At 47.5% G+C, this 26371-nt stretch overlaps 1 protein-coding gene across 1 annotated transcript in view; it reads right to left on the bottom strand.

The window, feature by feature from the left end:
• Positions 1-26371, bottom strand: part of GABBR2 (gamma-aminobutyric acid type B receptor subunit 2) — a 521049-nt gene that overhangs the window by 16507 nt on the left and 478171 nt on the right. Inside the window, exons 14-16 of the mRNA XM_016189321.2 lie at positions 12072-12182; positions 6549-6773; positions 2942-3124 (exon numbers count right to left, since the gene is read on the bottom strand). Coding sequence (XP_016044807.2) covers positions 2942-3124; positions 6549-6773; positions 12072-12182 — 519 coding nt within the window. The remainder of the gene's footprint in view (positions 1-2941; positions 3125-6548; positions 6774-12071; positions 12183-26371) is intronic.

The raw sequence follows: 26371 nt of genomic DNA, 5'->3' as shown, positions 1-26371 counted from the left end.
GTTATGCAAAGAGTCTCTCACAGCCCCACTGCTAGGCCACCGAGGTACAGATCTTCTCTTGAGTTTCCTGGTTAGTTCTCTGTCCCCTGGTGTCAGCACAGGGCCTCCCCCTGCTGCTCCAGCTTCTGAGGGCAGTAGCAGTGGAGACTCACAGTTGCATCTGTTGAGTCTTAGGGGAGTCCTCTCCTCCCTTCAGCCATCTTTTTGTTGGTGAAATAGACTGGAGGTGGTGTCTCAACTGGTAAACTGCCGGACAGTTTCCAGCCAGTTAATCTCTCCCTAGGCTCCTCTCTGTCCAGGAGCCACATGGATTTGCACTCACTGGTGATTTGGTGCGTTCCTGAAGTTGTTCTATTCCTGTGTTGTTGCAGTCCCAAATGATCTCCTTTGGTATTCTTCCTCTTTTTTAAATGAAAGTATTTTTAAAATTCTTTAAAACTATTTTATTTATTTATTTATTAGATAGAGAAATTGAGAGGGAAGGGGGAGATAGGGAGAGAGACACAGAGAGAGATGCTTGTAGACCTGCTTGTAAAGCTTTTCCACTGCAGATAGGGACCAGGCGCTTGCACCTGGGTTCTTAAGCACTGTAATATGTGCGCTTAACCAGGTGCGCCACCACCTGGCCCCTCATCACACTTTTCTTATTGACACCTAGGAGAGCTTTAGGGAAGAGAGAAGGCTGATCTGTAGGGCTGACCGACCCTGCGTCTCAGACTGTCTCAGAGACCCAGACCACCTAAGACTCCTCCAGAGCAGTTCATCAGGATAGATCCCAGGTGCCTTAGTATAAACATCAGATTCAGAGCTGGGCAGTGATGCACCTGGTAGAGTGCACACATTACCATGTGCAAGGACCCAGGTTCAAGCCCTGGGTCCCCTACCGGTGGGGGAAAGTTTCAGGAGTGGTAAAGCAGTGCTGCGGTGTTTCTCTTTCCCTCTCCCTATCTCCTTCTTCCTTCTCAATTTCTCTGTTTTTATCCAAAACAGATAAACATTAAAAAACAAAAAAAAAAAAAAAAAAGAAAGAAAATTTAAAAGATGCAGTCCCTGGGGCACGATGGTGCTACTGAAGCCCAGGGAAAGTATGTGCTGTGAAGGGGTGGGGGTGGGCATCTGAATACAGGATGAGGGAGGGGCCCTGCTATACTGGAAAGTGCTGCTCCGTGTCAACAGGCAGCCAGTGTGTCATCTAATGGGCTTTCATGCAGAGGAGGAGAGTGGGGCCTTGTACCGTATTGACTCTAATGGCAGAGCAAGGCTAGGATCAAAGGGTGGGAGCGAGAGATTGTGATGCAAGCAAAGCAGCAGGGCATTTAACAGAGGCTTGGTTTGTGGTTTCTTGAAATGTGTGAACCTTTCATGGCTGGTGTGTGCAAACAAGTTGAGTCTCAAGGCACAGAGAGGTGGCATCACCCATCACACAGAGAGGCCTGGTGTTAAAACAGAAGCAGCAGTTTAAGGGAGAGACATCTTCCTTACTTTGCTCTAGTGGCAAACGGTGAGCTGCCCTTCCCCAGAAGGATCAGCTTTGGGTGCACAGACACCGAGAAGTGGATCCTAGTGGCAGAGTATGGTGAGCCCCTCACAGTTGGCCAGGCCAGGCCAATAAAGAGTGCCTAGTCACCTATGACTTTCAGGTAACCAGGAACCAGTTTTACATAAAAGAATCTCTCAACCACTGAGTGGCACCTATTTATATTAAAAATAGACTTGATTGTCTGGGTTCACATTTAACTGGACACCCTGAATATATATATTCAGTGAAAGGCTACTTTGCAAGTGAAAAAGATGAGAGCACATCATGGGGTGAAATGGATCAACTGGAGGTAATTATGTTAAATGAAATAAGAGGTGAAAGATAGCTACCGGGTGGCTTCACTCCTCTGTGGAACATCAAGGACTAAAGCAAATTAACTTGCCAACAAGGAAATAAACAGACAAATAACCCAAAGCCTCTCAGACCATATGAGAACCACAGTGACTATGGGCAGGGGGTGGGCATGGGGGCAGAGGGCTTTGCTGGAGGGTTCATACACACCAGGTAGGGGTGTGAAGTTACACCCCTGAAATCGTATGCTGTTTGTAAACCACTGTTAGATTACTAATAATGAAACATTTTAAAAAACTTAGGTGGGGTGAGGCTGCTGACCAAGACCAAGAACAAGACCGTCCTGTTTACCCAGCCATCACCGCATTTTAAAAAAATCCATAATGAGAGGCTGGGTGGCAGCACATGTCACAATGCACCAGGACCCAGGTTCAAGCCCCCGGTCCCCACCTGCAGGGGGAAAGCTTTGTGAGTGGTGAATCAGGGCTGTAGGTGTGTCTCTCTATCTCCCTCTCCCCTTCAATTTCTGACTGTCTCTATCCAATAAATAAATAAAGATAATAAAAAAAACTGGGGGTCGGGCAGTAGTGCAGTGGGTTAAGTGCACGTGGTGCGAAGCCAAGGACTTGGAGTTAGGATCCCGGTTCCAGGCCCCAGCTCCCCACCTGCAGGGGAGTCACTTCACAGGCAGTGAAGCAGGTCTGCAGGTGTCTATCTTTCTCTCCCCCTCTCTGTCTTCCCCTCCTCTCTCTATTTCTCTCTGTCATGTCCAACGACAACGACATCAATAACAACAGCAATAATAACCACAACAATGATAAAACAACAAGGGCAGCAAAAGGGAAGAAAAAAAAATAGCTTCCAGGAGCAGTGGATTCGTGGTGCAGGCACTGAACCCCAGCAATAACCCCGGAGGCCAAAAATAAAAATATAAAAATAAAATAAACTTAATAGTTTTTTTTTTTTTTTAAGCCCATAACAGTGTAGTGGCATTATAAGCCCTAGCTATGGTCAGAACTCTGGGACTTCTGGAGGAGACAGAGAGACTTGAGCTGGGGGGGGGGGGGGGAGTGGTGGGCCAGCCCTGGTGACCGGAGCTGGGGGCAGTACCTCTGTGATCTTCATCCGCAGGCGGTGGTTTTCCGACTGCAGGCCCTCCAGGCGGGACGTGCTTGCTTGGTTCACACTGGTGACCGAGGTGGATGTTTTGGAATCTTCTTTCTTCTGGTTCTGGGTGAACTGGAACCGCCTGTTCTGAGTTGCTGCATCTGGGTTTGTTCTTAGAGTGATGAGCTGGAAGGATAAAGGTAGGGCTGCAAAGAGAGTCCTGGGCTCTTGCTTCCCTCCTCCACCCAGCCCCTCCCGGCAGGTCCTACACCAGAGGTAACACGGGTCCCAGAGTCTGAAGCCCCGGGCCGGGCTTGCGTGTGGCGTTGGGCGGGACCCTTCCCAGACTGGGTCTCAGTTTTCTTCCCGACTCTTATCCACTTGCATCTGAACCACTGTGCAAAGCCCTGCAGGGCCCCTCATGCCTGGTTCCAGCAGAGCTCTGCTCTGTCTTAGACCTGGAAAATAAACCCTGTGGAAGTTGTGAAGACAACGGGCTGGAGGAAAAAAAAGATGGGGGGCCAGGCAGTGGCACACCTGGCTAAGCACACAGATAGTACTAAGCGCAAGGACCCCTGCAAGGATCCCGGTTCAAGCCCCTGCTCCCTACCTGCAGGGGGTCCACTTCGTAAGTGGTTAAGTAGGTCTGCAGGCGTCTTTCTCCCTCTCTGTCTCCCCCTTCACTCCCAGTTTCTCCCCGCCCTGTCCAATAAAATGGAAACAATGGCCTCCAGGAGCAGTGGCTTTGTAGTCCTGGCACCCAGCCCCAGCAATAACCCTGGAAGTAACAACAACAACAACAATAACAACCACAGAGATTCAGCTCGTTCAAACCACTGGTGCATTTACGACCAGCTGGATACTAGCAGTCCCGCTCGGAGGCACTCTTATTTTTTACTTATTATTATTATCATTGTTATTTTAGTGAGAGAGCGTACAAAAATGGCTCCCCATCCATGGAGTTGTATGGCCTCCATCCTCAGTGCTCTCCTGTGGCGCCAGGCCCCGGACCTCTTGTGTGGTCTCGGGAACACAAGGCCTGCACTCTACCGCAGCTGAGTCCCCTCCCCCACAGACGGAGCTTGTTTATCTTTTTTTTTCAAGGTAGGGGTCAGCACATTTTTAATTTTTTTTTTTTTTTTAGAGAGAAATGGAGAGGGGAGGGGAAGACAGAGAGGGGGAGAGAAAGATAGACACCTGCAGACCTGCTTCACCGCCTGTGAAGCGACTCCCCTGCAGGTGGGGAGCCGGGGGCTCCAACCAGGATCCTTGCGCTTTGCGCCACATGCGCTTAACGGGTCAGCACATTTTTACCCTCAAGCAAACCATCTCATTCCAACACAGAGACTTCAGTCTCCAACGGCCTCTCAATAACACGCCTGCCCTTCTTTTTTTTAATGTTATTTCTTATTTGCTTCTTCCCCCCTTTTGTTCCCCTTGTTTTATTGTTGTTGTAGTTATTATTGTTGTTGTAGTTATTATTGTTGTTGTAGTTATTATTGTTGTTGTAGTTATTATTGTTGTTGCTGTTGTTGTCATTGCCCTTCTCAGTGCTGGACCTGCTGTGATAGACTAGGGTCCGCTGAAGATTTACTCTGTATAGTCAAAGGGAATTATTATTTTTTTCTTTTGCCCATGAAGGCTTTGTGCCTGTGTGATTACACCATTCCTGGTGGACTGTTTCTCCTCACCATTTAATTTCAGAGGGAGAGAAGGAGGGAGACAGAAAAGGAGCGAGCACTAGAGTAAAGAGAGAGAGAGAGAGAGAGAGAGCAGAGAGACACCATAGCACCACTCCACCGATGAACTTCCCTGGTGCAGGGGCCCCACGTGATACAGGGGCTTGAACTCAGGTCTTTGCACACGTGTCTTTGTGACATGTGTGCTCTATGGGGTGGGCTACCTCCAAGACCCCATAAAGGCATTTTTCCATAAGATAAAAGGCACCCTCACTGGACTTGTGTTGGACACAGGCTGTGTTAAGCACAGGAGACAGAGCCTGAGTGAGTCACGGTCCCTGCCCACCAGGAAACATGGGAAGGGATGAGGAACTCCAGGGGGAAATGACACCCACTAGCAGTGGGGTGGCAGAGGACTCAGCGGAGGGGCAGGGTGGGTAGGGTGCTCTGGGGAGACTGGAGGAGGCACCAGGGTCCTGAGAGTCAGACCAGAGGCAGGGACTTGGTCTTGGAGCCACGAGAGCAGTAAGGGATGACCACGGGTGACAGAGCACAGAAACTTGGTCAGAGTGGGGCTTAAGAGAATCACATGGCATCCTTGTTTGGTGGAGCCTGGGGTCTCATACTTGGTCAATTTCACTGCTCCAGAGCCAGCTTGAGCAGACAGAGACAGGAAAAAAAAAAAAAAAAACTAGGGAGAACTATCATGGCACAGAAGTAACATCCAGTGTCCCATAGCAAGGCAGGCTCCCTCCAGGGTGAGTTTTCTTCTGGTCCTTTCTAGGGCATCTCTCAGAGACTAGGTGAGAGACCCTTTCCAGAGTAGTGCAGGGACTTCTGGTCAGGGGTTGGGAGGAGAGAAGGGGACTAGGGGGTGGATGCCAGAGGAATTCAGAGCGGAGTCAACACTGCTTGGGCTTGGGAGGCTGGAGGCATCACCCCATGAAGCCTGAGTCTGCCACCTGGGTCAATACCCCCTTCCCAAGACCCGCCCTTGCACCCCCGTCCTGCAACTCCTCTCAGTGAGGCTTCTCTGCAAAGCAGCCCCAGTGGCCACTGCCAGGTCAAGGCTGCTGGCTACAGCCATAAGTCAGCTCTACAGACAAGTGGCTGTTGAAAGTGCCTAGTCTTTTTGATCCGCTAATTCTACTTCTTTGACTCTTAGAGGACTAACTGAAAACAAGGACCATGTGTTTTATAGGGAAGGAAAGAGTTTATATGTCATGTGAAAAAAAAAATCTGGAAATAACTAGTGCTCAGGAGTCTGGGGCCAAGTGGATAAGTGATGATGGAGTTTTACCTCAGTGATGGTCATGAATGTGGGGCAGTGCACAGGACTAAATGGGAAGGAGAAAGGCATGCTGGGAAATACTATGTGTGGAGGGGCTGGGTGGTGGTGCACCTGGTTACATTAATGCACACACATTACAATGTGCAAGGACCCGGGTTTGAGCCCCCGGTCCCCACCTGCAGGGGAAAGCTTCATGAGTGGTGAAGCAGGTCTGCAGGTGACTCCCATTCTCTCTCTGTCTCCCCTTTCTGCTTGATTTCTGTCTTCATCCAATAAGGAAAGAGAGAAAGAAAGAAAGAAAGGAAGGAAGGAAGGAAGGAAGGGAGAAAGAAATAACATTTTGAAAAAGACGGGAAGGAAAGACATCAACAATTTTTCCCCCTCAGTTTAAACTAAAACAAAACACTTAACTGATTATGTCTGGGAGGTAGGACAAGTGAGATTTTTAAAACATATCTTGCTTCCAGTTTCTGCACTGTCCAGACCGCATGTGAGATGACTTAGTTGCCTCATTAGGTTGGGATGTGTAAGACTTTCTGCCCACTGGAAGAAGCCCAGCCGTCTCTGGTCTCTTCATGAGGGAGGTAAGAAGCCAGAGCCCAGCGAGGGTGAGGCTGGGCTGGCTTTCCCTGCCTGGTACCTTTGGCACAAACACCAGGCAGAGGGTGATGGTGCTGCAGAAGATGATGACCAGGGCCACGATGCAGAACTGCACGTTGGGCTGGTCTCGGGTCAGGAAGGAGACGGCGGCCCCGATGATGCACATGATGCCCACGTTGTAGACGCTCATCCCGATGTACTTGCTGTCGTTGAGTGCGGGGATGCTGACGTTGCGCGTCTCCCAAGCTAGGAAACAACCGAACAGCTGCAACGGCCAACAGAAAGAGGAGACGGTCGTTACCAACTGAGGACTGTACTGGGAGTGACGGTGGGGCGGGGGGAGACTGGGGACTTTGCTGTCAGCCTGGCCCATCTTTACTGCTGGCCCTGGGCTGAATCTGTACAGAACTCTGTGTGTGTGTGTGTGTGTGTGTTTCCTCTCAGGTTTTTAATTTTTCCTCTAGAGTTTCACACCTGCACAACTGGACTTCTGACTGGCACCTCCAACTATCATCTTCTCACTGTACTGGGGTATTGACAGCTGCACGAGCCACTCTACCCTACGCCTGCCCAGGGCCCACAGTTTGACATGTGATTTACTTTGGCATCCTAGAGCTATATGGTAGAAGGCTGGGGGAGGATCTCCCACCCACTGGCCGTGTGACTCGGGGCAAATTGCTAGACCTCGCAGGACCTCGGCTTCAGCATCTGAAGTGGAATGACAACACTAACTCCTGTCAGGCACGGTGCTCACTGGACACCATGAGAAGAAGGGTGTGAAAGTGTTTTGTCATCTGAAGCGTCTTGTACGAGAGGGAGCTAAGAGCTACCTTGTTGCTGGCACTGTTTTACACAGTCATGGTGTTTGCGACTCCCTTTCTCGAGGTGTGTTCTCTTGTGAAGCTGATTTATGATGTAATCTTTTTAGAGTGGGGGACCCAGGAGCCCAGGAAGCAGGTGCTGGGTGCAGGGAGGAGATCCTGGGCTGGGTCAGCAAGACAGCTCAACTGGGAGGGAGCCTGCTTTGCCATGTGTGCAAGCCAGGTTTGAGTCTACTCCCCACCATACCAGGGGAAGTCTCAGTGATGTTGTGTCTGTCTGTCTGTCTCTGTGTCTCTTTTAATCTGAAAAAGTCAGTCCAGCGTCAAAGGAACCCTCCTGCACTGCTGGTGGGAATGTCAATTAGTCCAACCTCTGTGGAGAACAGTCTGGAGAACTCTCAGAAGGCTAGAAATGGACCTACCCTATGACCCTGCAATTCCTCTCCTGGGGATATATTCTAAGGAACCCAACATATCCATCCAAAAAGATCTGTGTACACATATGTTCTTGGCAGCACAATTTGTAATAGCCAAAACCTGGAAACAACTCAAGTGTCCAACAACAGATGAGTGGCTGAGCAAGTTGTGGTATATATACACAATGGAATACTACTCAGCTGTAAAAAATGGTGACTTCACCGTTTTCAGCCGATCTTGGATGGAGTTTGAAAAATTCATGTTAAGTGAAATAAGTCAGAAATAGAAGGATGAATATGGGATGATCTCACTCTCAGGCTGCAGTTGAAAAACAAGATCAGAAGAGAAAACACAAGTAGAACCTGAACTGGAGTTGGTGTATTGCACCAAAGTAAAAGACTCTGGGGTGGTGTGGGGAAGAGTACAGGTCCAAAAAGGATGACAGAGGACCTAGTGGGGGTTGTATTGTCATATGGAAAACTGGGAAATGTTATGCATGTACAAACTACTGTATTTACTGTCAAATGCAAAACATTAATTCCCCAATAAAGAAATTAAAAAGAAAAAGTCAGCCCAGAGTGGTAAAACTCCAGTGATGATCAAAACAAAACAGATCAAAACAAACAAACAAAAAAAACATTCCCTTTCTCTCTTTTCTTGTGAAGCCAGGGGCCTCACACATGCTTTATTTTACCACTTGGAGCTGCTTTTTCACAGAGAAGAGAGGGGATAGGGAATAGGGGATAGGGGATAGGGAGAGGGGAGATGGGAGACAGGAGAGCAGACAGGGGAAAGGGAAGAGGGGAGAGGGAGAGGGGAAAGGGAAGAGTGGAGAGGGGAGAAGGAGAAGGGAGAGGGGAAACTGGAGAGGACAGAGGAGAGAGGAAAAGGGAGAGGGAGAGGGGGAGAGAGAGGGAGGGAGGGAGAGAGAGAGAAAGAGAGAGAGAGAGAGAGAGAGAGACTATAGTAATTGAGCTCCCTCTGGTGACACAGTGTCTCCTATGTCTCCTATGTGTTACCTGGGTCCTATGCATGGCATGGCACATGCCCTACTTGGTGAGCTAGCCTACCACCCCCCCCATTCTGATAGATCCCTTTAGCCCCACAGAGGCCATGCCAGTTGGATGAGGCTGCCCACAGCTGAGCAGAAGCCCGTCAAGGCACAGCGACATGATTGGGCTCCATGCAACGGGTCAGGGCTGGACGGGTACCTGGGACCTCTGCTCTATGAAGACACTGGCTGGTCAGCTGTGGGAAACTAGTTTGCCATGATGGGTGGACCAGGCTGCTTTGGAGGGGGCGAGCTCCCCATCACTGGAGGTGTGAGGTCAGCCAGTGAGTGACACTGTTGACAGCAGAGCGGGTCTACGAGACCACACACACATGCTCCACGTAGTCCTGAGATTCGGTGGTTCCACAGCAGAAAGGGCCACGGGCTGGGGCTCTAGTCAAAACTGCTACGGGCCAGGAGGACTGTGGATAGTTTAGACATTCACTTGCAATGGGAACATCAAAGGGAGCTTTTACTGACACGATCTAGCTGAGGATATTCGTTTCCCTGGGAGAGACAAAGTCATTGCCAACCACTTTTGGAAGTAGGGAAGGGAAGACAATGGATGGCCAAAAGCTAACATGTAAAGGGGCAACCTGACTTGCCCTAATCTAAATTCACAGTTTCAGGGTCAAGGAATGTGGGGAGGGTGGGCTGGAGGGATTCCAGAGAGGCTGGTTTCCTTCTGTTCATCACGGACCAGAGGAACTCCAGTCACCTCACAGCATACACCCCGTCACATCTGCCGGACACTGTTATTAGACAAAGTCCTCGATCTGGACATGACTTTGAGGCCTATTGTTGGGCAAACTAGTCTTTTCCCAAGTTCATGTGACCTGTCTCTGACAGTTCTTATGACAATGTCCCCTGAGGGTGTCTTTCTCTAAGTCCAGGGCCTGTTGGCCAGTCTTCAAAGTCATATTTCCACTCTGGGCACCTCCAGTGGACACCTCCCAGGGTCTTTACTCACAGGGCCCAGATTCTAATGTGGTGGTCTCCAAAGAATCTTTTTTTAAAACATTTTTTTGTATTTTTTTATATTTATTATTATTTATTTATTTATTCCCTTTTGTTGCCCTTGTCGTTTTATTGTTGTAGTTATTGATACTGTCATTGTTGGATAGGACAGAGAGAAATGGAGAGAGGAGGGGAAGACAGAGAGGGGGAGAGAAAGACAGACACCTGCAGACCTGCTTCACCGCCTGTGAAGCGACTCCCCTGCAGGTGGGGAGCCGGGGTTCGAACCGGGATCCTTATGCCGGTCCTTGTGCTTTGCGCCACGTGCGCTTAGCCCGCTGCACTACAGCCCGACTCCCTAAAACATTTTTTTATACTTATTTATTTTCCCTTTTGTTGCCCTTGTTGTTTTATTGTTGTAGTTATTGATGTCGTCGTTGTTGGATAGGACAGAGAGAAATGGAGAGAGGAGGGGAAGACAGAGAGGGGGAGAGAAAGACAGACACCTGCAGACCTGCTTCACCGCCTGTGAAGCGACTCCCCTGCAGGTGGAGAGCCGGGGGCTAGAACCTGGACCCTTATGCCTATCTTCACACTTTGTGCCACGTGTGCTTAACCTGCTGTGTCACCGCCTGACTCCCTCCAAAGAATCTTTATGGCCATAAAAAGAGCACATCAACGGGTATGAAGTGGGGAAGAAACAGTCTCTGCCTAGGTCTCCTGTGTGGCCCCTTGCAGGACACAGGACCTGCCTCTCAGAATTCTCAGAAGCAGCAGCAGGTATGGATGTATTTAAGCAGCCCAAGACATTCCATTCCATTTCATTTCATTCTCGGCCTCTAAGTGAAGGTGACACAGACAGGCAGTGGCCAAGCTTGTCACTGGAAGGACTGAGGTGGAAGCCTGGATTACACGGCATGTGCAGAGAAGATTCGGGGTGGACAGCCCAGGAGCGGGTGGGTTGGTTGCCCTTGCACAAGTTCTTCCTGACTTTGAAATTCCACAGTTGGGTCAGGTGGGCTTCTATGTGACCTCAGATTTCAGTGTGTGGTTAAAGGGGAGAGATAGATTACTGTAGTAGGTTCCGAGGCGCTAGGTAGCTTCTGGCAAACCACTTAACCTCTTAAGTCTTAATAATCTAGAAAGCTGGGATGATTCCATTCACATCCCATAAGTTTGAATAAAATGCATTTTTAATTTATTCATTTATTGCATTGAGATATAGACTAAGTTGGAAGGGGGAGATAGAGAAGAAGAGAGAGGGGCTGGGTGGTGGTGCAGCTGGTTGAGTGCACGTTAGTGTGCAAGGACCTGGGTTCGAGCCCCTGGTCCCCACCTGCGGGGGAAAGCTTTGTGAGTGGTGAAGCAGGGCTGCAGGTGTCTCTCAGTCTCTCTCCCTCTCTGTCTCCCCCCCCATCTTGATTTCTGACTGCCTCTATTCAATAAACAAATAAGTATAATAAAAAAAGAGGGGGGTTGGGCGGTGGCACAGTGGGTTAAGCGCACGTGGCACAAAGCGCAGGGACCGGCGTAAGGATCCCGGTTCGAGCCCCCGGCTCCCCACCTGCAGGGGAGTCGCTTCACAGGCGGTGAAGCAGGTCTGCAGGTGTCTGTCTTTCTCTCCCCCTCTCTGTCTTCCCCTCCTCTCTCCATTTCTCTCTGTCCTATCCAACAACAAATTGCGTCAACAAGGGCAATAATAATAACCACAACGAAGCTACAACAAGGGCAACAAAAGGGGGGGAAATGGCCTCCAGGAGCGGTGGATTCATGGTGCAGGCACCGAGCCCAGCAATAACCCTGGAGGAGAAAAAAAAAAAGAGAGAAGAAGAGAGATAGAGACATCTGCATCACTGCTTCACTGTTTGTGAAGCTTCTCCCCTGAAAGTGACCACCAGGGGAAGTTGAGCTCTGGCCCTTGTGCTCAGTAAGGTGTGCACTCAACCAAGTGTACCACCACTCTCTCTACCTATACAGGATACCTATACATACCTATATATCTATAGGGAGTCGGTGAACTGTCGATGTGAACATGTGTTGGATACCAGCAGACTACTGCTCTGGGAGGGCTCAGAACCCAACCTGGCCACTTGCTGGCTGAGTGACCTCAGTGTCCTCATCAGCAAAATAAGGGTGTTTTAGACCTGTCTCAGATGGTTGTGGGAACTGAAATAACACACAGCAAACACCAGGCATAGCACAAAGTAAATGCTTAGTGGTGGGGACTCTGTTCATTTTTGGGCTGATGGAGACCCCTGGGAAAGAGAACTCTGAGACAGAAGTACCCTGCTGCCTCCACCTCCTGTTCTGCACCTACCATGAGAAGCCCCTTGTAGGCATAGACGATGCCAAGCCAGATGGTCATGTGGGTGTTCTCACAGTGCTCCAGGAGTGGGCGGATGGAGATATCTCGTCCTGCTGGGTCCGGCTGTATGAAGAGAAGACAGAAATCCAGGAATGGCACTGGGTAACTTCCAGCAGCCAGGTCCTCTCTAAGGACCCTTTCCTTCCCATGGGTCATGGTCAAGAGCCCCCCATCCAGGAGGCTTTCTGCACCCCCCCATTTCTGTATTTCCATCTTTAGGAAGTACTGACTGCCTTCTGTCTGCTGGTCATGGTTTGTTAATGGCCTCCAGTTATTCTGAGAGAGAAAGGAGACATCTGCAGCACTGCTCCACTACTCATGAAGCTTTTCCTCTGCTGGTGGGGACCGGAGGTTTGAACCCAGGTCCTTGTACTTCATATCATTAAGTGTTCACTGGGTGCAGCACCACCCGATCCCCAATAAAGTCTCTTTTTTTTTTTTTTTTGACTCCAGGGTTATTGCTGGGGCTTAGTGCTTACAATACAAATCCACTGCTCCTGGAGGCCATTTTCCCCCTCCCTTTTGTTGCCCTGGTTGTTTTATCATTGTTGTAGTTATTGTTGTTGTTATTGATGTCATTGTTGTTGGATAGGACAGAGGGAAATCGAGAGAGGAGTGGAAGACAGAGAGGGGGAGAGAAAGATAGACACCTGAAGACCTGCTTCACTGCTTGTGAAGCGAATTCTCTGTAGGTGGGGAGCTAGGGGCTCGAACCAGGATCTTTACGCCAGCCCTAGCGCTTTGCGCCATGTGTGCTTAATCCACTGCGCCACCACCCAGCCCCTTCCCGTGGTTGACTGAGACCCGTTAGGCTGTTTTCACTGAACTCTGCTCTGTTTCCCCCTCTCTGCAGCTGAAGTTTTAACCTGGTTACTTCTGACCTGGTCAATGACACTTCCTTGCCCTCCTTACTCCATTTAGCTCATGTCCCTCCCCCCACCTAACCTTTTCTGAAACCTAAAATCCAAACACTGATTACAGTCCCTGACCCATTTCTTTTTAATATTATTAGTTATCTGATATGGTTTACAAAATAGGGAGTCCTGGTTAATTAATTAATTAATTGATTGATTAACCAGAGCATTCTCAGCTCTGACCAATGATGGTGCCAGGAACTGAACCTGCGACTTCTGGTGCCTCGGGCATGACAGACTGTTGTGTAAACCACTGTGCTATTTCCACACAAAGTCCTGGTTCTTTTTAGTCAGTGCACTACACCCACCACCAAAGTTCTGTGCTCCCATGCCCATAACCACTATCATTCTCACAAAGTCTGAAAGACAGTTTGGTTTGGTCGTCTGCCTTTTTCCTTCAAGTTTGAATGCTCCAGCGCTCTATATTCCACGTATGAATGAAAGCATCCACTAGTCTTTCACTTCCTTCCTAACTTCACTAAGTATAATCACGTCCACTTCCATCCATTGGGTCCTGAAGGACACAATCTCACCTTTTTACATTTCACAGTAGTATTCCATGGGATATGTGTCTCATAACATTAGGTAACCATCTGTTGATGGGCATTTAGGTTGCTCCCACTCGTTGGCTATTCTGAATGATGCAGCTATGAACACAGGGGTGCTTATGTTCCTTTGCATTCATGTCTTTATGTTCTTTGGATCTATGTCTAGGAATGGAATTGCTTTTTTTTTTTTTTTTCCTTTCCCCTCCAGGGTTATCACGTGGCTCAGTGCCTGCACTACAAATCCACTGTTACTGGCAACCATTTTTTCCCCTCATTTTATTGGACAGGATAGACAGAAGTTGAGAGGGGAGGGAGAGATAGAGAGGGAAAGAGAAAGACAGACACCTGCAGACCTGCTTTGCCGTTTGTGAAGCGTCTCCCCATGCAGGTGGGGAGCTGGGGGCTTGAACCGGGATCCTTGCACTTCATACTGTGTGTGCTTAACCGGCTGCATCACCGTCCGGCCCCTGGTATTTTCATTTTAATTGTTTAAGGATTTTCCATACTGTTTTCCAAAGGGGCTGTACCCATTGGCATTCCCAGCAACTGGGTAGCAGAGTCCCTTTTGCTCTGAACACCTTTACCAATACTTCTTGTTCCCCTATTTTGTGGCTGTAGGGTGTTTTCACAAGTGGCATCCCCCACTCATCTCAGTCAACTTCAGCACAGTGTTGGCTGTGGAGGAGAAAGGACCACAGGAAATTGGGGGTCCATTCGGAGCTCAGTGAGGTCAGTGTGCCACTCACCTCCTTTATACAGCCCCAAGCAGTGCTAACTTGGAGGCTTTGTTGTGCACTGAAGCACCACTAGAGGGCACCAAAGACCCACATAGAGGGTCCCATCCAGCAGCCATGGCTTACAGTCAGAGCTGTAAGTGGTGAAGCTCAGGGGCGTCCTGGATTACTGTAGTAGGCACCTGCTGCTTTGACAGAGGCCAGGTGGGCAGGCACTGTGGATGTTTGACCTTAAAGCCTCTTCCAGGGCAGCAGGGGGCTGATGGAGAAGGAGGAGGAGGACCCAGCCTGAGGACCTGAGCATAACAGGATACCTGTGGATGTTGCCCTGAGACTCCACAGCGAGGCCTGAGCCGGGACTCCAGACCTACTTCTCATCTGCACAGTGGTGAGCTCCAGAGCCTTCATGGGTCTACAGACCCTTCTCTGTCTCTGCATGGCTGGCTTAAAAGAACTGTCAATGCGCCTTTTTCTCCTCCTTTGCTTACTTGTTACTCACCTGGACCAGTACCAAATATTCATTCATTCATTTATTCATTCATTCATTTATTCATTCACTCACTCCAAAGGTATCAAGTCCCATTATTTGCTAAGTGCTGATATGGGCAGGAGGAATGCATTAATACCAAAATAGAATAAAGCCCTGTTCTCATGAACATGAGTCTTCCATTTTTGCAAGAACAGGATGTTTTGCTGAGAAATGGCCTCTGAAGGAGAATGGGTTAGCCTCACTCAGTAGCGGCAGCCCCAAGGGCACATAGGACTGACTGCTTTGTCACAGTGACAACAATGTACCAATTGTGAAGCTGTGAGCTTTACACACATTATCCCGTGGGAAGTCTAATAAGAATCTAACAAGAGGCTTTCTTTTTTCTTCTAACAGATATTTTGCAGATAAGGAAACCGAGGCACAGTGACGTTAACTACTGGGCTGCTGGAAAAAGTCACGGCACATATTTTGCACAGAAAAAAAAAAGAAATAGTAAAAGACATTATGGGGGGCTGGGTGGTGGTGCACCTGGTTGAGCACACGTGTTACAATGCTCAAGGACCCGAGTTCAAACCCCCAGCCTCCACCTGCAGGGGGAAAGCTTCACGAGAGTTGAAGCAGGGCTGTAGGTTGCCTCTCTGTCTTTCTCCTTCTCTATCTCCCCCTTCCTCTCAATTTCTAGCTGTCTCTATCCAATAATAAAGATAATAAAAAAATTTTAAAAAAAGAAAGAAAACGACATTATGTCTTTTCCGACAACCCAATCAGTTGCTCCATATCTCTAGTTAGCAAGTGTCCAGACTGAGACTTAAACCCAGGTCTGCCTGCTTTGCAAACCAGTGTTCTCTCTCCCTTCCCCATATGCCCTGACTCTCACAAGCATCGCGTCAAATCCCAGGGAGACAGCAGGCATGAAGCCTACTCTCTATACTCAGAGGTGCTGCTCGTGGGAGGACTGACTTAATTGCTAAACGTTCAATAGAGGCCTCCTCGGTCAGCCCCCGGCACTCTGCGAGAGCAGTGTTTGGGTGCTGCAAGGGGCATTCAAGCTGCTGCAATGCCCTTCCTGCCCCTGCAAACATTTGCCCGGCCAGGCCACACACACAGGGCTGGGCTTGAGTTGGGGAGGCACAAAATGTCAAAGGCCTTGGTCCTGAGCTAGACTTGCTGGTGAACTTGGGAAAGTCCCAACCCTTGTCTAGACCTCACTTGCGCATTTGCAGAGACAGCCTAGGGGCTGGTTTAGAGTACAGTTACAACTGAAATAACGGAGGGACGGCTATATTTCTTACACTCATCCAGTACTTCCTATGCACTGTGCTTGATGCTGGAGTCTAGATGAGTAGCAGTCCCTAGGCTCTCCTGGGAGCATGTAGTCTCGTGTGTGTGTGTGTGTGTGTGTGTGTGTGTGTGTGTGTGTGTATGTGTGCGCGCGTGCAGCGGGGGCCAGACCACATGACGCAGCTATGAACAGAACATTGACAAGAGCTCCTAAGAGGAACCATAAGGCACGTGGAAGGGGGACTAACAGGGGGCTTGGTGGGCAGCTGCGGGTCAGGCCAGGGAGTCTGGCTGACTCAGAAAAGCCGTTTTCTAATAAGAACAGAAGGGAAAACACACAGCAGAACTTGGGCTGGAGTTGGTGTCTTGCACCAAAGTAAAGGACTCTGGGGTGGCGGGAGGGTTCAGGTTCTGGAACATGGTGGCAGAGGGGGACCTAGTGGGGGGTTAGATTGTTATGTAGAAAACTGGGAAATGCTACACATGGACCAACTACTGTACTGTCCACTGCAAACTATTAATCCCCCAATAAAGAAAAAAACAAGCTCTTTTTCTGAGGGGTGATATTTAGTCTGAGACCTCAACAGTGAAAAAAATGAACTAGAAAAGAAAAAAGAAAGAAAAAGCAAAGCAAAACAAAGAAAAAGTCAGGGAAGAGCATTCCTGGGAAGGGGGACACTCGGTGGCCAGGGGCCGAAGCGCAGAGGCTGCTCTAGGACCCAGAGGAAGGCCCTGTGGGGCCACAGCGGAGTGAGGTCAGCCCTGCTGTTGGTCTGCTTCTAATTCTGCTTCTACAACCCCTTCTGTTTCATTGGTTTAATCCCCCCTGCTTAACACTGTATTCTGTTTACATAACCACTGTTAACTAAGCACCGCCTGCCTGCAGGGCATTGGTTTAATCCCCATTGGTTCACGATGTCTTTTTGCTCCGCCCCCTCTCGTAGTCACCCTGATTTGCACCAGTCTTTTTTCACTCCACCCTCTCTACGTCACATCCTGTTTCCACCCTACTTGGCGAGTATATATATAAGGACAGGATTGTGATTAGAGTTTAGTTTAGATGGCTTAGATTGTGCTGTGTTCCACATGAATAAAGAGATACTGCTTCCCAGCTCAGCCATGAGTCCCTGGTCGTCTGTCTCCGGTCAGTGAAGCTCAGCCCAGCACCCTGCTGTCCGTCTGACCACCGCAGGCATACATACACCTCACCCTGGAGTGTCACTATGCAGCCTGGGGGCGGGGGCTGTATTGCAAAGCTTCTCCTTGGTGATGTTGAAGCTGGTCCAGGCCTCACCTGCAAGGATCTTAAACAAGGTGACATCTGGTCCTCAGCTTTGGTGAAGAATGCAGATTCCCTCTGCCACCCACACGCCAATAGCACAGAGCAACAGCTCAGCAGGCTGGACGCAGCTCTGCTGTGCCCTCTGACCCTGCCTCAGGGCCTGATAACATTGTCCTGCATGGGGCTGCCCAGGGCTGGGCTGGGCGGAGAGTCACATTTGTTCAGGGATGGTGGTGAGTGTAGGTGGCAGGCAGGCAGCTTCCAGATGCCACTGAGCCACACAGAAGGCCTGGGTGTGGGTGGATTCAGTTCCCAACAAGCCCAGCTGGCCAGCACTGCTGTGCAGGAACAGGTCCTCTGAACTTTCTCTCTGGGTCAGATGTCTTTTAAAAATCTTTTATTTATTTACTTTAATTGCCTATTGGGTTATCGCTGGGGCTTGGTGCTGGCACTATGAATCCACTATTCCTGGCGCCATTTTTCCCCCCATTTTATTAGATAGGACCGAGAGAAATTGAAAGAGGAGGGGAAGATACAGAGTGGGAGAGACTGACAGACACCTGCAGACCTGCTTCACTGCTCATGAAGTGAACCTCTTGTAGGTGGGAAGCAGGGGCTCGAACCTGGGTCCTTGTGCTTCGTAATATGTATGCTTAGCCAGGTGTGCCACTGCCTGACCCCCTTTTAATTTAATTTGAAGTTGACTTTGATTGAGGAGGGAGGGGGGAAGGTGTCATATGCTTATGGGGTGTATTTCAGAGTCTTACGATGCTTCTCTTTCCCTAGGAAGGCAGGTGAGTTGGCATTGTCTCTTTGGGGGGAGGAGTAAGAGTCAGGGGGTCTCTCATCGAGGGCATGCAGGCAGGGAGAAGAGAAGATGCTGGGCTCTAGCCCAAGTCCACTTGCCCATGGTGTGACTTTTTTGTTTGTTCTTAAAGAGTCATTTTATGAACAGAGAGAGAGAGAGAGAGAGAGAGAGAGCGAGCAGGTCAGAGCACCACTCTCATGCATGAAAGGCGGGGATTGAACTGGGGGCCTCAGGCACGTATGTCTAGTGCCCTGTGGCTCCACCATTTCCCTAACCACTGCTGTGTGCACTTGGCCTCATCTGGGAGTCTTTCTGAGGCACGGTTTCCTCATCTGTGAACTCCCTGGGCTGGCACGATGATCAAGGGAGGTAACCAGGGCATGGCTGGCTTCAGAGACTGGGAAGCCTGCTCCTTGCATGAGGACTGTCATCATTATCTCCAGCTGCAGAACCACAGAGGGCTGCAGGAACCTTCCAGATCCCTCAGGGCTGGGCCGCTTATCTCCTCAGCAGCAGCCTTACATCTCTGAGGCAGCCAAGCCAGAAGCTGTCCTTTCAAGGTAAGACGGCCTTTTGGCAATACTTGATTATGAGTTTGGAAAATTTTTCCCTCCCAAATGACAGAATCCACCAGACCCTCCCAGCAGGGGTGATTCAGGCCTCTTCTTCTTTGGAGGGGGAGCTTTGCCTGGGGAGGGGGCTGTTCTATGCAATGCAATACACTCAGAGTCCTCTGACCCAGGATTCCAGAAAGTTCTCTGGTCACTATGAAGGCAAGAGTCTCCATCCTCAAGCACTAAGGATCAAGCCCTGGTCCTCTTATTACAGGGAGAGAAGCCAAGGCCCAGGAGAGGATGCAGAGCAAGTGGGTGACTTCAAGGAGACCCAGGCACAGGGATCCCACCTCCTGCCCCCTGCACTAGTCTGCCATAGGCTGTGGCAGGAGGGGCCGCCTCCTGGGTGCTCTCCAGACACCACTCTCAGGCCCCTCTGTGTCAGCCTCAGGGGGCTGGCGTGAGGGCTGATCTCTGACTCTTGGATTCCTCTTCTTCTTCTAGCGTTTGCCCTTCTTCCGTAGCCAGTCAACAGCGTCAGGTTGAGCCTGATGTCAAGTTTCGAGACCTCCTTTGAATCTGGAGAGGTGGCAGTCGTTGACTATGTGGGTCATAGTCTGTCTGGAGCCTCAGGGGCAGTTCAGGTCATCTCTGGCTCCCCAGCAATGGAACATAGCGGCGCACCGGCCATGGCCTGTTCGATAGCGATTGAGGAGGGCCCAATCATAACGTGCTAGGTCAAAGCGGGGTTGACGTTTGCAGGGGTCTGTGATGAGGTGTTCTTTACCTCAGCTGACTGCCAACTCTGTTTCCAAGAGTCTGGAACAGAGAAGTTCAGTGTAGGCGTAGGAGACCAGATTGGGTGACGAGACGTCAAGCGTTGGACAGGGTGGGCGAAGATATCCGCGTATATTGGCAGGTCCGGTCGAGCGTAGACATGGGAAATGAACTTAGATGATGCCGCATCCCGACGAATATCTGGCGGGGCGATGTTGCTAAGAACTGGCAGCCATTGGATTCCTCTGATCTGCTGTGCTGGGCGCTCGTGATCATGTGAACCCAGGGCAGCCCAGAGCTCTTGCCCCATGCCGGCTGGCCACACACTTGTGTAAGCCAGCTTAATGGAGGAAAGATGAGACAGGGGAGATGGCTAGGACCTAACTGAGGAGGTTAAGGAGTCTGGGGTCAGCACAAGAGCCCCCCAAAGGCCCGGCAGGATGCCTGCTGCGTCCTATTCAGAGAGGCCTTAAGAATTGAGCAGGAAGGAATTCGACTTCCGGAGGCGGAGCTACGAGCAGCAGATCGCTTTCTCTCCTCTCCTCTCCTCTCCCGGATCAACTAGGAATACCAAAGGAGATCACCCGGACCTAAACAAGACAGGACTAGAATGACCACAGAAACCCAGTAAATCACCCGTGAGTACAAACACGCGTGGCTGGTGACAGAGAGGAGAGAGGGGCCTAAGGAGAGATTAAGTGACTGCTAACAGTTCGACAGTTTGTCAGTGGAGACACCACCTCCAGTCTGCTCCACCAACAAGGGGACAGCTGAAGGGAGGAAAGGACTCCCCAGAGACTCACCAAGTACAACTCTGAGTCTCCATTGCTACTACCCTCAGAATCTGGAGCAGCAACAGGGAGGGCACAGAGATCTAACCGGGAAACTCAGGAGAAGACCTATACCTCGGTGGCATAGCTGAAGGGCTGTGAAAAGTCTCTTTGCATAACCACTGGATTATCTCTGCCACACCCTGCTTTATCTCTTGGTCAGGAGTCATTGATTAAGCCAAGAAGCCTATTGATAGTTTAAAAGCCCTCAGGCTACCATAGCCTAAAGGGGGAAAAAAAAAGGCTTTTACACCACTGAACTCCAACTCAGGGATTGAAAAAACTGTTAACTTATATAAAATGGTTAAAACAACAAGAAAAAATAATGGAGACTCGAACCAGGACAAGAGTCCAGCTAAAAGTCCTCCAGAGGGCAAAGCACAAAACAACGAGTTCAACATCCAAACATTAGCTAAGGAAATAATAACAGGAGTGAGTAAAGAATTTGAAAAAATTGTAATCAGAACTGCAGGAACAACAAATGAGAATATGGAAGAAAATTCTAATAATCTCATGGTTATTAGAGAGCTGAAAGCTGAAATTGCTGAGCTAAGAAGGCAACTAGCTGAACAAGCTAAAACAGTATCAGAGCAGGGCAACAAAATAGATGAACTCCAGAAAGCAGTAGAGGGCAGAGAGAATAGAATCAATGAGGCTGAAGACAGAATTAGCAAGATTGAGGATGAATTAGAGACAACTAAAGAAGAAGTAAGAGACCTCAAAAAGAGATTAAGAGATGCTGAAAACAACAACAGAGTCCTATGGGATGACTTCAAAAGAAACAATATACGCATTATTGGCTTACCAGAGGAAGAAAGAGAAGGGGAGGAAGAAAGCGTTCTCCAGGCCATAATAGCTGAAAATTTCTCTAGTCTAGACAACACCAAAGACATAAAGATTCAAGAAGCCCAGAGGGTCCCAAACAGAATTAACCCAGACCTAAAGACACCAAGACATGTCATACTTAGGTTGGAAAGGAATAAGGATAAAGAAAGGATCCTCAAGGCTGCAAGAGAAAAACAAAGAGTCACCTACAAAGGAAAACCCATAAGATTAGCAGCAGACTTCTCCATACAAACACTACAGGCCAGAAGAGAATGGCAAGATACCTATCGAGTGCTCAATGAGAAAGGCTTTCAGCCAAGAATACTATATCCTGCTAGATTGTCATTCAGACTAGATGGAAGCATCAAAACCTTCTCAGACAAGCAACAGTTGAAGGAAGCAACCATCACCAAGCCTGCCTTGAAAGAAGTTCTGAAAGGTTTCCTATAAACAACGAGACCACCACAAATAGAACATATATCAAAACACTCTAAAACTCTACAAGAATGGCGTTAAAATATCTTCAATCTTTGATATCAATAAATGTGAATGGCCTGAATTCACCTATTAAAAGACACAGAGTAGGAAGATGGATCAGAAAACACAACCCAACAATATGTTGTCTACAGGAAACTCACCTAACGCAACAAGACAAACACAGACTTAAAGTGAAAGGATGGAAAACTATCATACAAGCCAATGGCCCACAAAAAAGGGCAGGAACAGCTATTCTCATATCTGACATGATAGACTTTAAAATACATAAGATTAAAAAGATAGGAATGGACACTACTTAATGCTCAGAGGATCAGTCAATCAAGAGGACTTAACAATTATTAATATCTATGCACCCAATGAGAAGCCATCTAAATACATCAAACTTCTACTGAAAGACCTACAGCAATATATTAACAGTAACACAATCATAGTAGGGGACTTCAATACCCCACTATCTCAACTTGACAGATCATCCAGGAAGAAAATCAGTAAAGACATAAGGGAGCTAAATGAAGAGATAGATAAACTAGAACTATTGGACATTTTCAGAGTCATTCATCCCAAAAAACTGGAATACACATTTTACTCAAATCCACATAGATCATTCTCAAGGATAGACCATATGTTAGGCCACAAAGATAGCATCAGCCTATTCAAGAGCACTGAAATCATCCCAAGCATCTTCTCAGACCACAGTGGAATTAAACTAACACTTAACAATCAACAAAAGATTAGTAACAGTGCCAAAATGTGGAAGCTCAACAGTACACTTCTTAACAACTTCTGGGTCAAAGAGGAAATCAAGGAAGAAATCAAAATGTTTCGAGAGTTCAATGAAAATGAAGACACAAGCTATCAAAATATTTGGGACACAGCTAAAGCAGCCCTAAGAGGGAAGTTCATAGCTATACAAGCACACATTAGGAAACAAGAAAAGGCACAAATAAACAGCCTGATTGCACATCTTAAAGACCTAGAAGAAGAACAACAAAGGAACCCTAAAGCAACCAGAAGGACAGAAATTACTAAAGTTAGGGCAGAAATAAATAACATTGAGAATAGGAAAACCATACAAAAGATCAATGAAAGTAAATGTTGGTTCTTCGAAAGAGTAAACAAAATCGACAAACCTTTAGCCAGACTCACAAAACAAAAAAGGGAGAAGACCCAAATAAATCGGATAGTAAATGAAAGAGGAGATATCACAACAGACACTGCAGAAATTCAACATATCATGCGAGGCTTCTATGAACAACTATATGCCACCAAGTTAGAGAACCTGGAAGAAATGAATGATTTCCTAGATACCTACCAACTTCCAAAACTAAGTAAAGAGGAAGTAGATAACATGAACAGGCCCATCACAGCTAATGAAATTGAAACAGTTATCAAAAATCTTCCCAAAAATAAAAGTCCTGGACCAGATGGTTTTACAAATGAATTCTACAAAACTTTCAAAGAAGAACTAATACCTCTACTTTTAAAAATCTTCCAGAAGATTGAAGACACTGGAATACTCCCTGCCAGCTTCTATGAAGCCAACATCACCCTGATACCAAAAGCAGACAGGGACACAATCAAAAAAGAAAACTACAGACCAATATCTCTGATGAACATAGATGCGAAAATATTGAACAAAATTCTAGCCAACCGGATACAGCAGTATATCAAAAAGATTGTTCATCATGACCAAGTGGGGTTTATCCCAGGCATGCAAGGTTGGTTTAATATACGTAAATCAATCAATGTGATCCACCACATCAACAAAAGCAAGACCAAAAACCACATGGTCATATCAATAGATGCAGAGAAAGCCTTTGACAAAATACAACATCCCTTTATGATCAAAACACTACAAAAAATAGGAATAGATGGAAAATTCCTGAAGATAGTGGAGTCTATATATAGCAAACCTACAGCCAACATCATACTCAATGGTGAAAAACTGGAAGCATTTCCCCTCAGATCAGGTACTAGACAGGGCTGCCCACTATCACCATTACTATTCAACATAGTGTTGGAAGTTCTTGCCATAGCAATCAGGCAGGAGCAAGGAATTAAAGGAATACAGATTGGAAGAGAAGAAGTCAAACTCTCCTTATTTGCAGATGACATGATAGTATACATGGAAAAACCTAAGGAATCTAGCAAGAAGCTTTTGGAAATCATCAGGCAATACAGTAATATGTCAGGCTATAAAATTAACATTCAAAAGTCAGTGGCATTCCTCTATGCAAACACTAAGTTAGAAGAAATTGAAATCCAGAAATCAGTTCCTTTTTCTATAGCAACAAAAACAATAAAATATCTAGGAATAAACCTAACCAAAGAAGTGAAAGACTTGTATACTGAAAACTATGAGTCACTACTCAAAGAAATTGAAAAAGACACAAAGAAGTGGAAAGATATTCCATGCTTATGGGTTGGAAGAATTAACATCATCAAAATGAATATATTACCCAGAGCCATCTACAAATTTAATGCTATCCCCATCAAGATCCCAAGCACATTTTTTAAGAGAATAGAACAAATGCTACAAATGTTTATCTGGAACCAGCAAAGACCTAGAATTGCCAAAACAATCTTGAGAAAAAAGAACAGAACCGGAGGCATCACACTGCCAGATCTCAAACTATATTATAGGGCCATTGTCATCAAAACTGCTTGGTACTGGAACATGAACAGACACACTGACCAGTGGAATAGAATTGAGAGCCCAGAAATGAGGCCCCACACCTATGGACATCTAATCTTTGACAAAGGGGCTCAGACTATTACATGGGGAAAGCAGAGTCTCTTCAACAAATGGTGTTGGAAACAATGGGTTGAAACATGCAGAAGAATGAAGCTGAATCACTGTATTTCACCAAATACAAAAGTAAATTCCAAGTGGATCAAGGACTTGGATGTTAGACCAGAAACTATCAGATACTTAGAGGAAAATATTGGCAGAACTTTTTTCTGCATAAATTTTAAAGACATTTTCAATGAAATGAATCCAATTACAAGGAAGACTAAGGCAAGTATAAACCTATGGGACTACATCAAATTAAAAAGCTTCTTCACAGCAAAAGAAACCACTACCCAAATCAAGAGACCCCTCACAGAATGGGAGAAGATCTTTACATGCCATACATCAGATAAGAGTTTAATAACCAACATATATAAAGAGCTTACCAGACTCAACAACAAGACAACAAATAACCCCATCCAAAAATGGGGGGAGGAATTGGACAGAATATTCACCACAGAAGAGATCCAAAAGGCCGAGAAACACATGAAAAAATGCTCCAAGTCTCTGATTGTCAGAGAAATGCAAATCAAGACAACAATGAGATATCACTTCACTCCTGTGAGAATGTCACACATCAGAAAAGGTAACAGCAGCAAATGCTGGAGAGGGTGTGGGGTCAAAGGAACCCTCCTGCACTGCTGGTGGGAATGTCAATTGGTCCAACCTCTGTGGAGAACAGTCTGGAGAACTCTCAGAAGGCTAGAAATGGACCTACCCTATGACCCTGCAATTCCCCTCCTGGGGATATATCCTAAGGAACCCAACACATCCATCCAAAAAGATCTGTGTACACATAAGTTCTTGGCAGCACAATTTGTAATAGCCAAAACCTGGAAGCAACCCAGGTGTCCAACAGCAGATGAGTGGCTGAGCAAGTTGTGGTATATATACACAATGGAATACTACTCAGCTGTAAAAAATGGTGACTTCACCGTTTTCAGCCGATCTTGGATGGAGTTTGAAAAATTCATGTTAAGTGAAATAAGTCAGAAACAGAAGGATGAATATGGGATGATCTCACTCTCAGGCCGAAGTTGAAAAACAAGATTAGAAAAGAAAACACAAGTCGAACCTGAAATGGAATTGGAGTATTACACCAAAGTAAAAGACTCTGGGGTGGGTGGGTGGGTGGGGAGAATACAGGTCCATGAAAAATGATGAATGAAATAGTGGGGGTTGTATTGCTAAATGGGAATCTGGGGAATGTTATGCATGTAAAAAAAAAAAAAAGAAGTAGAAACGCAAAGCAGAAATTGACTGAGTTTGGAGTATGGCACCAAAGTAAGAAAGCAGAAGTATACTAGAGTTAGCAGTGAGTACCTCCCTAATACTTCCTTTCCACTTTTCCAAGCTTTGGGTCCATGATTGCTCAACAATTTGTTTGGCTTTGTATGTTAACTCTCTTTCCAGTCACCAGGTTCCAGGTTTCATCAGGATGCCGGCCAGACTTCCCTGGATTGAAGACACCACCAATGTGTCCTGGAGCTCAGCTTCCCCAGAGACCCATCCTACTAGGGAAAGAGAGAGGCAGACTGGGAGTATGGACCGACCAGTCAACGCCCATGTTCAGCGAGGAAGCAATTACAGAAGCCAGACCTTCTACCTTCTGCAACCCTAAATGACCCTGGGTCCATGCTCCCAGAGGGATAGAGAATGGGAAAGCTATCGGGGGAGGGGATGGGATATGGAGATTGGGCGGTGGGAATTGTGTGGAGTTGTACCCCTCCTACCCTATGGTTTTGTTAATTAATCCTTTCTTAAATAAAAAAAAAAAGAATTGAGCAGGAAGCTCTGTTGCTGTGTGAGGGCTGTGGTTGGCAGGGGCTTCCTCTGGGCCAGTGAAGACAGTGGACTCAGAGGTCCTGACATTACCAGCCCTTCGTGGGGCTCGGATGCATAGATGTGCTCGCACTGGGG

The sequence above is a fragment of the Erinaceus europaeus genome, chromosome 10, assembly GCF_950295315.1.
Source record: "Erinaceus europaeus chromosome 10, mEriEur2.1, whole genome shotgun sequence".
Taxonomy (NCBI): Eukaryota; Metazoa; Chordata; class Mammalia; order Eulipotyphla; family Erinaceidae; genus Erinaceus; species Erinaceus europaeus.
The sequence above is the reverse complement of the archived record's forward strand: the minus strand, read 5'-3'. Positions and strand labels throughout refer to the sequence as shown.